General features: G+C 18.9%; 7 protein-coding genes across 7 annotated transcripts in view; 3 read left to right on the top strand and 4 right to left on the bottom strand. All coding sequences in view use genetic code 6, as the record gives it.

The window, feature by feature from the left end:
* The window catches only part of TTHERM_000228935 (hypothetical protein), a gene marked incomplete at both ends in the record, with an annotated part of 297 nt that extends 201 nt beyond the window's left edge, over positions 1-96 (top strand). The window contains one exon of the mRNA XM_012797302.1: positions 1-96. This exon is cut by the window's left edge and continues 201 nt beyond it. Coding sequence (XP_012652756.1) covers positions 1-96 — 96 coding nt within the window.
* A 338-nt stretch (positions 97-434) lies between these two features.
* Positions 435-1,106, top strand: TTHERM_00228930 (adenylyl cyclase-associated protein; the record flags this gene model as incomplete). Its single annotated transcript, XM_001014325.3, has 2 exons — positions 435-883; positions 995-1,106. The coding sequence occupies 2 exons, from the start codon at positions 435-437 to the stop codon at positions 1,104-1,106; spliced, it is 561 nt and encodes a 186-aa protein (XP_001014325.3).
* A 683-nt stretch (positions 1,107-1,789) lies between these two features.
* Positions 1,790-2,119, bottom strand: TTHERM_00228920 (transmembrane protein, putative; the record flags this gene model as incomplete). The annotated part of the gene is made up of 1 exon (XM_001014324.3): positions 1,790-2,119. One exon carries the CDS (start codon positions 2,117-2,119, stop codon positions 1,790-1,792), a length of 330 nt encoding a protein of 109 aa, XP_001014324.1.
* A 2,160-nt stretch (positions 2,120-4,279) lies between these two features.
* TTHERM_00228910 (transmembrane protein, putative) lies at positions 4,280-4,852 on the bottom strand (the record flags this gene model as incomplete). The annotated part of the gene is made up of 2 exons (XM_001014323.3): positions 4,280-4,617; positions 4,690-4,852. The coding sequence occupies 2 exons, from the start codon at positions 4,850-4,852 to the stop codon at positions 4,280-4,282; spliced, it is 501 nt and encodes a 166-aa protein (XP_001014323.2).
* A 1,561-nt stretch (positions 4,853-6,413) lies between these two features.
* Positions 6,414-6,740, bottom strand: TTHERM_00228900 (transmembrane protein, putative; the record flags this gene model as incomplete). The annotated part of the gene is made up of 1 exon (XM_001014322.1): positions 6,414-6,740. The coding sequence occupies one exon, from the start codon at positions 6,738-6,740 to the stop codon at positions 6,414-6,416; it is 327 nt and encodes a 108-aa protein (XP_001014322.1).
* Positions 6,741-9,945: 3,205 nt separating this feature from the next.
* Positions 9,946-10,263, bottom strand: TTHERM_00228890 (transmembrane protein, putative; the record flags this gene model as incomplete). Its single annotated transcript, XM_001014321.1, has 1 exon — positions 9,946-10,263. The coding sequence occupies one exon, from the start codon at positions 10,261-10,263 to the stop codon at positions 9,946-9,948; it is 318 nt and encodes a 105-aa protein (XP_001014321.1).
* An 865-nt stretch (positions 10,264-11,128) lies between these two features.
* The window catches only part of TTHERM_00227890 (hypothetical protein), a gene marked incomplete at both ends in the record, with an annotated part of 744 nt that continues 229 nt past the window's right edge, over positions 11,129-11,643 (top strand). Inside the window, 3 exons of the mRNA XM_001014320.3 lie at positions 11,129-11,160; positions 11,262-11,287; position 11,643. The exon at position 11,643 is cut by the window's right edge and continues 229 nt beyond it. Coding sequence (XP_001014320.3) covers positions 11,129-11,160; positions 11,262-11,287; position 11,643 — 59 coding nt within the window. The remainder of the gene's footprint in view (positions 11,161-11,261; positions 11,288-11,642) is intronic.

The following is an 11,643-nucleotide window of genomic DNA, read 5'->3' as shown; positions in this document are numbered from 1 at the left end:
AAAATTAATTAGATTATGTTCAATAACATTATGCTCATGGTTTAATCTGGAACAGTAAGGGTGAAGGAGACTTCTCAGAGTTAGTTAGCCATTTGAGAGCAGAAATTAGAGTTACATTAGATAGATAATTAGTAGATTTATCATAAAATCCAGACACAGTTACTCCTCTTTAATAGAAACCTTCATAAAGCTAACCAACTTAGGTTAAAGAAACAAGCCAATAAACTTAAGTGTAAGCTTAGACTCAACTCCCTCCTCCTCCGTAACCTGTTCAATAATAGCAACCAACTGTAGTAGAACCAGTTATTTAATAATAATAGCAACCCTAAGCACCAGTATAAGTTTAAGCACCCGTAATATAATAAACTTAAGCTCCTTCTGTGTAGCCTTAAGTTCATGCATAAAAGTAATAATTCTAATCTCACTACCCTACAATGACAGAATTTGACCAACATGTGAAAGACTACCTATCTGCAGGAGAAAAATTGGATTCTGAGCTCTAAGAATTAACATAACTCACTGTAAAAGCTTTTGAGTAGATGAAGATTGTCATGCAATTTTCAAAATATCTCAAAAAACCATAACAAGATAACATAAAATAAATTTCAAGTATCTTAAATGATAAAGTTTTTAAGCCAATCAACTCTGCAAAGGCAGGAATTAAATATCCTAACCACTTAAAAACTGTAATTTAAGGTATCTCTGCTGTTAACTGGGTCATTTGTGTAAGTTTCCTCATTTATCTATATATCATACTTTAATTAGAGTTTATCTAAAATAACTAACTATTTAGATTTAATTATATTGAGTTTCACGAAGCATATAGTCTAGCTTAAAGTTTATCATAGTGTCATCATTTAAATTATGTTACTTTGCATTTAAAGTAATTTTTAATTAACTTTATTATCTTAAAATAGCCAAATTATTTAAAGAAATTTTTGAGCACTTAGCACATTAATAATTTTAACTGTTAATAAAATATTTTTTTAAAAAGATGTAACAGGTTAATATAATGCTAAAAATAATAAGTCCCAGCATATAGAATGCTAACCAAGCGATTTTTTAATAAATCAATTAGATTTGTCTCTTTATAAATTAAGATATGAACAAATATATTAATACCTTTTTTTATCAAAATTTTTAAATCTTTATTTTTTGTCATTCATAATATTTATCTTAAATATTATTTGTTTTATAAATTATCTAATAAATAAATAATTTTGCAAAATATAAAATTTTTAAAGATTCAATTAATTAATAAAAGGTAAAAAAATATTATTTGTCAGTTTATTTATAAAATGTTGATCTAGATTTTCTTTGATAAATTAATAAGATTAATCTCTTCCTAAGTTGAGATATGAACTAATTTTATAAAAATCTTTTTTATCAAAGTTTTTTAGTTTTTATTTTTTGTCATTCGTAATAGATAAAAATCATATTTTTAAAACTTTCCAAAAAATAAATAAATAAATAACTTTGCCAAAAAAATTTATAAATTTTATTTTTTCAAACAAAATTCTCAATAAAATTTTAATAGTAAGAATTAATTTCATTCCAAAAGAGCAAAGATAACAAAAATATACATTAAAAGATTTATATTGATTTGTGTTTTTGTTTAAATAAAATAAAATTTTTATACTTGGTTTTAAATGAAGTTAAAAAAATGAAAGCTACAAACTAACTACTTAGTTATTAAAAATATTATGATAAAAATTTAAACATTTTTAAATGTCTTAAATTTATAAATTAATATATTTATTTTAAAACTCAATCTAATATTTTTGAAAAATCAACACTCCTCATAATCTTCACTCATTAATTTTTCAGGCAAAAATCCTTGCAAATAATATTGTTCTCCTTTCTTCAAGCATGATGTTTCTATTGTAAACCAGCCAGTTTATTTAATAATAGGATATTAAGCAGTAATATAAAACTTAAGAGGTTAATCACAAGTATTTTCACCATAGTATTGAGTTTCAACTTTTGTTTGTTTCTTATGAAATTTCATGCATTCTTTGTCATTCAAGTTGCCTTATTAGGATTAAGCTATTTTATAAATAGCAGTAGTTCCCAGTAAAAGAGTTATTGTAACAAGTAATATTAAGCTGGAGCTTCTCATATTTTATCTTACTTTTTTTTTTCTTTTTATTTAATTAATTATCAAATATTTATTTATTTTCCTTCAAGATATCAATTTTTATATGTATTTTGCAGAAGATTAAATTAAATAACTAATTCTTATATTTCTTAAATTCAATAATCAGATAATTTGAGTTGAAATCAATGCACTTAAGTGATTATCATATATTTTTCAGTTATTTGAGAAAATTAATCATAAAATACGGGGGGAAAATGATTATACACAATTTTAAATATGTTTGAAGCATGCAAAATAAATTTAAAAGTTCATAAAATATATTATAAATGATCAAATTTTATTATAATAATATGATCGCTTTAGTTGAAATAGCTTACAATTTATTGAATTAATTATTTATTTATCAATATATGTAATAAACTATATAAAAAGATTACTCTTTTTAAATCTATCTTTTCTCTTTAATTAATTTAGCTACGTTTCAAAAATAGATTTGAATTCTAATTTATCAGATTATTTGATTCTCGAATATTTCTAGAAATTTTAACTACATTTTATCAAATTCAATCATTAAAAGAAAATTAAAAAATATAATTTTATTTTATGATTTTTTAGTTTATAAATTTTCAGTTAAAAGAATCATTTTTATTATTAAAAAATATATATTTTTTATTTAATTTAAGCTTAAATTGTACTTTATTCAAAATTATTCACCTATAATAGATTATCAGACACTTTAAATTAAACTTTGAAATGAAATAAGTGTCTTAAGACTTTTTGGTAAACATAATAAGATATACCAATCAATAAATCTTTCCTTAAGCTATTGATTAATTTAAATTATTTAATATAAATCATAAATTTTAAGAATTTAATTCAAAATAAAGTTTGAAATATCCAAAAACTTATTGGCTGACTTATATTGTATTATTTATGTCTATAAAAAATATAAATAGAATAATAAAGATACATTTTTAGATTTTAATTAATTATAAAAAAATACCTTTATTGGTTTTTAAATTAACTAAATAGTGGAAGATGATTTAATATTTACATAAAAAATAAATATTGAGAGTCTATAAGTTATATTTTTTTAAATAAGAGCTTATAAAAGAGATAAGATATATCACAATAATTTTTGATTTTAGCTCAAAAATAAAAATTTCTAAAAATGTTAACTTCTTCTTATGTGAAAATTTTAATGACCAAAAATTTTTAAAATATTCATTATTTAAGATTTTTTATTTAAAATCAATTGAAGTCAATACTTTGTTTTTCGCATATTATTATAGAAATAATTTGAAATAATTATGATTTTTCCTTCAACTTTTTGTGATAAATTCTTGTAAAAGAAATATGAAAACGATTAAAATTATAAAAGCGTAAATATTTCTTTAGAGCACTTAAAATTTATTTAGAAATTAATTACTAAACATATTATTAGGAACATATTTTTTTGATAAATATTTAGTTAAGTAAATTAAATTAATATTGGAAAACATAAGTATATGCAGTAAGCCTAACAAAAACAAAAGCATATATCTTCTTAAATTTACTATTTAACTTTAATTAATTTACCTGTTTTTCATAAATAATTTTTTTTCTATTTATTATGAATAGTATTTAATCAAAATAAATGAAAAAAGAAGATTTCTGGAAATTTATACTTCATTCTATGAAATCCAATACATTTAATTATTTTTTGGATTCTCAAATATATTAAATACACCTTTATTGATCTAATTGTAAGAATTATCATTAATTAAAGACATTTTTTTTAATTAGGTATAAATCTATTTTTTTTATAAATTAAATAAGGTGTTTTATTTTTTAACTTTTCCTTGCTTAATTTTTAAAAAAATAAATGCTTTAATTTAAAACATAAAGTTTTATAAAAACTCTAATTTTAAATATGCAATTATTGCTTAGAAATAAATATATTTAAGCTATTTTATCCAAATAAATATATTTAAACTGATTGTTTAAAAATAAAATATACATACTTATTACTTCAAGCTAAATAAATATGAAGTAAGTAAAAAAAGTTAGAAGAATAAAAATTATAAAAATTAAGTTTTTTTTTTATATGATTACTAATTTTTATATATATTATATATAGGTAGGTTTACAAAAACTCATATATTTATATTATAATTGATTTTGAGATATTTATTTAATATTTCAGCAACCATATTAGTTATCATTAAGAAAATCCTACTGCTTATAATCAACCAAAGCATACTTCTCTCCTTTTTTCAAGCAAGGTACATCAATTTCATAGTATTATCCATGAAGGTTATCACTAATCATAGAAAGAATATATCCATATGACTCATCGCAAATATTCTCAACATAGAAAAGTGTTTCTCCTTCAGAAGTGGTTTTTTATTCATATCTCAAGCAACTTGCCCAGTTTAAGTTATTTTGCTTTGGTTGAGCAATTGCGTATAAAGTTGCTGTACCAATCAAAATTATAGCCAATCCAGATAGAAATAAAGTTATTTTACTCATTTTGCTTCCTAAATTTATTTTTTTATATTTGTATTATTTTTATTATTTATTTATTATCAAATAATTTTTTAAAAAGCTACTTTTAAATATATCCAGTCGCTTCGTCTGTCTGTCTGTCTGTCTGTCTGTCTGTCTGTCTGTCTGTCTGTCTGTCTAGGTGATTGATAAATTTTTCTCTTTATTTTTCACCTAAATTTATACTTAGAAATAGATTTATTATGAGACAATAAATAAATATTTCATAAACATAATAATTATAGCTAATATTTTTAGCATTTAATCACCACGTTACAGACAGCAATAAAACGATTATTTGGTTAAACATTGTATTTGATTTAAATATAAACTTACTTTGATATTTCTTATTAATTTCCTTACATTTTATAGAATTAATGTAAAAAATAATTAGATTAGAATATATATATATGCTTTATTAGCTTTTAATATATTTTTTAAACAAACTTTTAACAGTATTTTATGGCATATTATACATCAATTTGTATTAAAATAATTCTATTTTAAACTTAATATGAATTATTTTATAAATCTCAGATAATTCTCAAGCTTTTATTCATTAAAGATTAATTTTAAAATGAACATATTTATTTTGTTAAAATATAGAAAAGTCTGTTAACAGATTTGATAGGTATTGTTGAAGTTTATTATTTAATTTTCAATTTATCAAAAAGAAAATTGTTTTCCATATAAATTAAGTTAACGCTAAATAAATTTAGAGACTATCAAGTTTTAAATTAATTTATATAGTTTTATAAATTTATAAAATTAAGATTTTAAAACAATTTTATCCTTTTTAAACTTGCGTAAAAAATAGCTTTTAAAAAAAAATAGGATTACAATTCTTAGTGAAAGAATTAAATAAATAATTGATTTTTTAGCCTTTTTGATTTGATATTATTAAAAACTCATAAATTGTATTAATTAGCTAAATTATTACGTAAGGCTATATTTAAAATTCTTCCAGAAACTTTAATTCCAAACAAAAAAATATGACAATAATTAATCATCCTTAAAAAATAAATAACCAAATTGTAAATTTAATTAATTAAATTTATTCTATATATTGCAGATATATTAGTTTCTTTTTTAATATTTCTTGACTTAGATACTGAAAAAATGATTTAAGGCATATTTTTTAAATATAAATTGAAAAAAATTTTATTAAAATCATATTAATTCACTATTTATATTTATTACATTTGTTATAAACACAAAATGCTCTAGCATTAAATTTTAGAAAATTTAAAAAAATTTACAATTAGAATACCTCATTTAATTCAAATTGAAAATATAATAATTGATTTTAAAAATAATTATTTTTTTTTTTCCTAAGCTTTTATTTCTTTGTCAACAATATTTTTAATTTCACTACTAATACTATTGACATTAGGGTGATAATCAACAATGTTATTCTTAACTTGATAATCCATAATTTAATCGATAATACTTTGGAGTTATTCTCTTCTTTCATAAGCGATATAATTCTACTGCTAGATTGTTTTTTTAAAATAAACAAAAGTGGATTTATTTATTTATTTTCTTTTTTTTAAATTTAAATTTACAAAATCGATTATAAATAAAAGTTAAAAAATTTGAAATAAATTAGATTTATTGCTTTTACTCAAAATTAATTACATACAATAAAATAATTGAAGTTAAAAATGTATTCAAATAAATTGCTAAATAAAGTCAATTTTAAAAAGATATTTTCTGATTATAATTTTATTTAAATTATAAATATATTATTTAATATAATAAAACAATTTTAATTTTATTTTATTTTATATCAGCAATCATATTCGCTTTCATTAAGCAAATCATACTATTAATAATCTTTGAGAAGGTATTTTTGTCCTTTTTTCAAGCAAGGAACGTCAATTTGATAGGCTGATCCTCTACCTTGATCACTAACCATTTAAAGGGAATATTGATAACGTTAGTCACAAATATTCTCAGCATAGAATTGAATTATACCTTTAGAGTTTGGTATCTAATCAAATCTTAAGCATTTTGTCCAACTTAAATTTTACTTGGGTTTTGATATTTAGTAAATAGCAGCAGTTCCCAATAGGAGTGTAATAGCAGTCAATACTATCAATGTAGTTGTTCTCATTTCTTTTGTTATACTTTTTTAATTAAATCTGTATTTTAATTTATTAATTATTAATTATTATCTTTCAAACCCTTGCTTTTATATACATGCAATCACATTGATCTCAAAAGAGGTTTTTAATTAATTATTTGTATTAATTAATATTATTCAAATAAATTTGTCGCAAATAATAAAAGAAAAAAATTTTAGTTTTTTAAAGAAACTAACTAACTAAAAGTAATAATTAATTTAAAACATATTAATGTTTTATAAAAATTTTAACATTTTATATCAAACTTTACATTGAAAAGTGTATTTCAAGTTAATTCTATGAAGTTAAATACCTCCTTTCCTTTAAAAACATATTTTAGTTTAGATTTAACCTTTGTTTTAGTTTTTTAATTTTACAATTTTTCTAATAATTCTTATTACCTGTAATTTATTGTAATCTAAATTCGTTAAGGTTACTTCTTTTATTATTAATATTTTTTATTTTTTTAAAAGAAACCCTCTATTGTTTTCTTCGCTAATTGTATATTCAAATTTTTGAATCATCTTTTAACTTATTTAAAATTATTTTTATTTTAAAATAAAAATAGCGGCACTGGTACTGTAAGTAAACTATTAATTACAATTGGTTGATAAGAATCAATAAATAAATTGATAAATTAAAAGAAGAAATTGCAATATTTAAAATAATTATTATTGAAGTATGAAATCATCTCAATCAATAAAATAGTAAGTAAATAACAGAAGGAATATCAATATTGCAAATTGTAATCCAAATCCAATTTTTTAGATATAAAACAATATTCAATATTTGAGAAAATTATTTCTTTCTACTTTCTTGATATTTGTGGTATTTGTTAATAAAATTATTCTATTGTGCCATTTTTATTTACTTTAATAAATAACCTGATATTTATTTAAGATAATGAACCTTTTAGTAAAAGAATTAAAAATATAATTGTTATTTTTAGATTTTTGATTGACTTTTGTCAGATACTCATAAATTTAAATTTTTATGGCTTTTATGTGTAATATCTTTTTAAAAATAATTCCAGAATTTTACTGATAAAAAAGATTTGTTTATTTTTTTTTTAGCATAGTAAATTAAACTTAAAAAGCTATTGAATTTTTCTATATTAGAAACAAATTTATAAATTTGGTCTAATAAATTAAGATTTTCATAAATTTTAGAGAACAGTTAGTTAGTTAGCATAGGTCAAATTAAAAATAAAAATTTATTGATAAACAAACATTTTTGAACATTGATTTATTATGAATCATTTTTAGTTTTAAACTAAACCTTATAATTTGATTAGTAAAATATAAATTTTTCATAAAAATTCAAGTATTTTATATCATAATATTTTATTGAAAATATATAAAACATTTTTTTCCTTTAAAAATTTATTATTATATAGCCAAAGCTGAATTAAAACAACAAAGTATTTTTATTCAAATATAAACAAGTAACTAACTAACTAAATACTCTACTATAACTCCTCATTAATTAAAACCTACTCCTACCCATCTGTATACCCTAGTATATCTAATTATTTTTAACATCTCAGTTTTCTTTCAAATTTGAAAGGACTGAGAAATTGAAATATTACAGTAGATTAATGAAAATAAATCAAAAAAGTTTTATTCAAAAGAATATAAATCTATTTAATTTTGACTTGATCAAAGTGTAATTATAATTAATTTTCATAGAATACCATATTTATTTTGAAGGTTAATTATTTAAGAGATAAAATATCTTAAAATATAAGTTTGTTTCTTATACTATTACTAATATATAGATTAAATTTGAATATTTAATCAGTTAAATATCTTGATGAATTGCTTTTTATAAAATAAACTAATAATTTTATTAAATTTTGAATTAAAATATTTAAGATGATATTATATTTAAATTGAAAAAAATTATTTCTAAAATTTCCTTCCTTTTCCTCACCTTTAAAACCTACATACAGTATATTTACTCGAAATCAAATATTCATAATATTTAAAGTTACTCTACATAATTTATAAATAATCTATTTTTGTAAGTAAGTAAAATATATAAATGTGTTTATGTATTATATATATGTTTAAAATTTTAAAATTAAATAAGTTTTTCTAAATTTTTGTTCATATCAAAAAGTTTAAATAAAAAATGTGAATTTTACAATTTTTTTTACTAAGTTATTAACCTGCAAATTAGAGTAAACAGTTTTGAAATAAATAAATAAATTTATCTTAATAATAATCTTACTTTATTTTTTATGAAATAAAACTCATTTGAAAAACAAAATTAAAAATAATTTTAATAATTAATTAAAATTATGATAAAATTTTATTTTAGATTTTTACTATGATAAATAAAATAAAGTTTGTTTTAACAACTAACTAATCAAATAAATAAGAAATATTTAAAATTATTGAAAGTTTATAGTGTTTTTATTAATGTAAGAATAGTAAAAAACAATATAATTTATAAAATTTACATAATTAAAATAGAAAAATAAATTTTTTTATTTTGATTTTCTCTACAATTGTATTTTCTTTTATCATTTCTAGAAAAAATTTAATTCCGAATTGATAAAACAAAATTAGAAGGATTTAATAACATAAACCTTCAAGTAACCAATAAAAATATAATTGCTTAAGTATATATTAATTTAAATAATCATTTAATTTCGATAAAAATTAAATAACTTATTTTCCTCTTAATTTATAGTCTTATAACTAACTAAGATAGTAATTAATTTTCTTCATCTTAATGTATGATTCCTTTAATTTTTCAGGAGATTTGATTTAAAAATTAAAGACAGACTGAATTCGGAAGATGCAATCAAATAAATTTTAGATAATGAATCAAATTTTTTATTCTAATTTAATAGTCAAAATAAAAATGGAACAAATTCTAAATCTTTTAATTTAATACAGTTCAGTCCTACTTGATATTAATATTTATAAATATTAACTTAAATTAAATTATTTATAAAATTAATGATAATTCTTTTTATTTTAGCAAATTAATTTACTATAAAATACAAAATGATGATATTATTTCATAAAAAAATAGATAAATATATTGTAAATTTAAAAAAAATAGTTTATATGCTTGTGGATAAGTGAACTTCTAAATATCTATAATTTTATACATTATATATATATTTTATGTATTATAACAATTATTTTATATATTAATTGATTGAGCTGTTAATATTTCAAATCAACATTTTAATTGATCTTCCTAAAGGAGATAGAAATCACTAAAGCTGTTAAGAGGGAATTTGTCTCCATTTTTCAAGCATGTAGTTTAATAGTCATAAACATCACCTGAGCTTAATACTTTGACTGAGAAGGAGTATGAGTCATCGCATAAGTTTTCAACATAGTGAAAAGAAACACCATTAAAATCAGCTTCATCACATTTTAAGCAGTCAGCACTGTTTAAGTTACTTTTTTTATTTTAAGCAAGTTAGTAAATAATAGGTACTCCCAATAAAGCAACTATAGCTGTTAACAAGATGACTTGAGTGATTTTCATTTTCTTTATTTTTTGTTTGATATTTTGTTCTTTATTTATAAATTATAATTTAATAGTTCAAAATTTCTCAGATTTCATTGTTTAAATTTGCTTTTAGTCCGTTCTTTAAGATTTTTGTTGTAGACAGGTTTTAATAATTATATTTGATTACTATTTATTAAAAGAGTTTAATTATTAGTATTTTTAATAAACACATATTAATTAATTTGTATAAAAGTTAAATTTTTTCTTCTACTTAGCCATAAAAAATATATAAAATTATTTAAATACTTTACAAAGTCAAAAACATTTTATTATATGTTTAAATGAAAATACTGTAAAATAAAAATTTATTCATCTCATTAAATTTTTAAGGTTTTATTGAGATGTTAAATTTTGAGATTTTCAAAAATATTTCAAGAAATAAAATTAGAAAAATCCAGAAATATAGAAACTACAATAATAAGTAACACTTGACTCACTTTATTTCTAATTTCGAAATAGTAATTCTGAAATATAGAAAAATCATAATATTTTAGTTTACTTTATTTTACATTAGTTTTTAAACTATGAAATTAATTGAATACATTTAAAATTAGAATAAATAGATGCTATAACTTTTTTCTATTATTTTTATTATTTCCTTATTGTAGACACAAGCAATTGCATTGAAATATTAAAATTCATATTGATCAATTTATCTTAAAGTTATATTTGAATTAATAAAAGTTATGAGAACATATTAATTAATCTTTATAATAAAAACTATTTATTTAGGAAATGAAACCAAATTTTTAATATATAAAAAAACTGAATAGTTTTTAGTCAGTTTAAACAAACTTAATGCATCTTACTAAAACAAAATTAAAATATTTTTTGAAATTAAATGATACAATTTTTTAAAGATACAAAAAAATTGTGAGAAGATAATTATAAAAATAATACAAACAAATATTTATCTAATATCAAACTGTAATTTTATCTTTAAAAGTTGGTATTGAATAATATTTTCTTTCAAGAAAAAAAATATCAAGTAAAGTATAGAGTAAATTAAAATCATTTTAGCTTTACATTCTGAGAATCATTAAAGTTTTCTGCTTTTAAAATTGATTCCTAATGTTTAGTTATTTATATTAATTCATATTTCAAAAAAACTAAATAATATAAATTATCATTTTTGATATTTATTTAGTGTTTGAACAAAGATATTTATTTTCTACTCTTTAAATTTTATATTTTTAAAGGAAACTATTAAATAATAAAAAGTTTATTCTATTTAAGAAATATTTTTTCTTCCAAAGTTTTTTATTTTTAAATAGGAAACTTTATTTGTTTGAAAATTTGATTCTTTTAATTAATTAATTAAAATTTTTTTTTTTTCTTCTTTTTTAATAAATAAGA

Source organism: Tetrahymena thermophila, assembly GCF_000189635.1.
Source record: "Tetrahymena thermophila SB210 genomic scaffold scf_8254665, whole genome shotgun sequence".
Lineage (NCBI taxonomy): Eukaryota > Ciliophora > Oligohymenophorea > Hymenostomatida > Tetrahymenidae > Tetrahymena > Tetrahymena thermophila.
The sequence above is the reverse complement of the archived record's forward strand: the minus strand, read 5'-3'. Positions and strand labels throughout refer to the sequence as shown.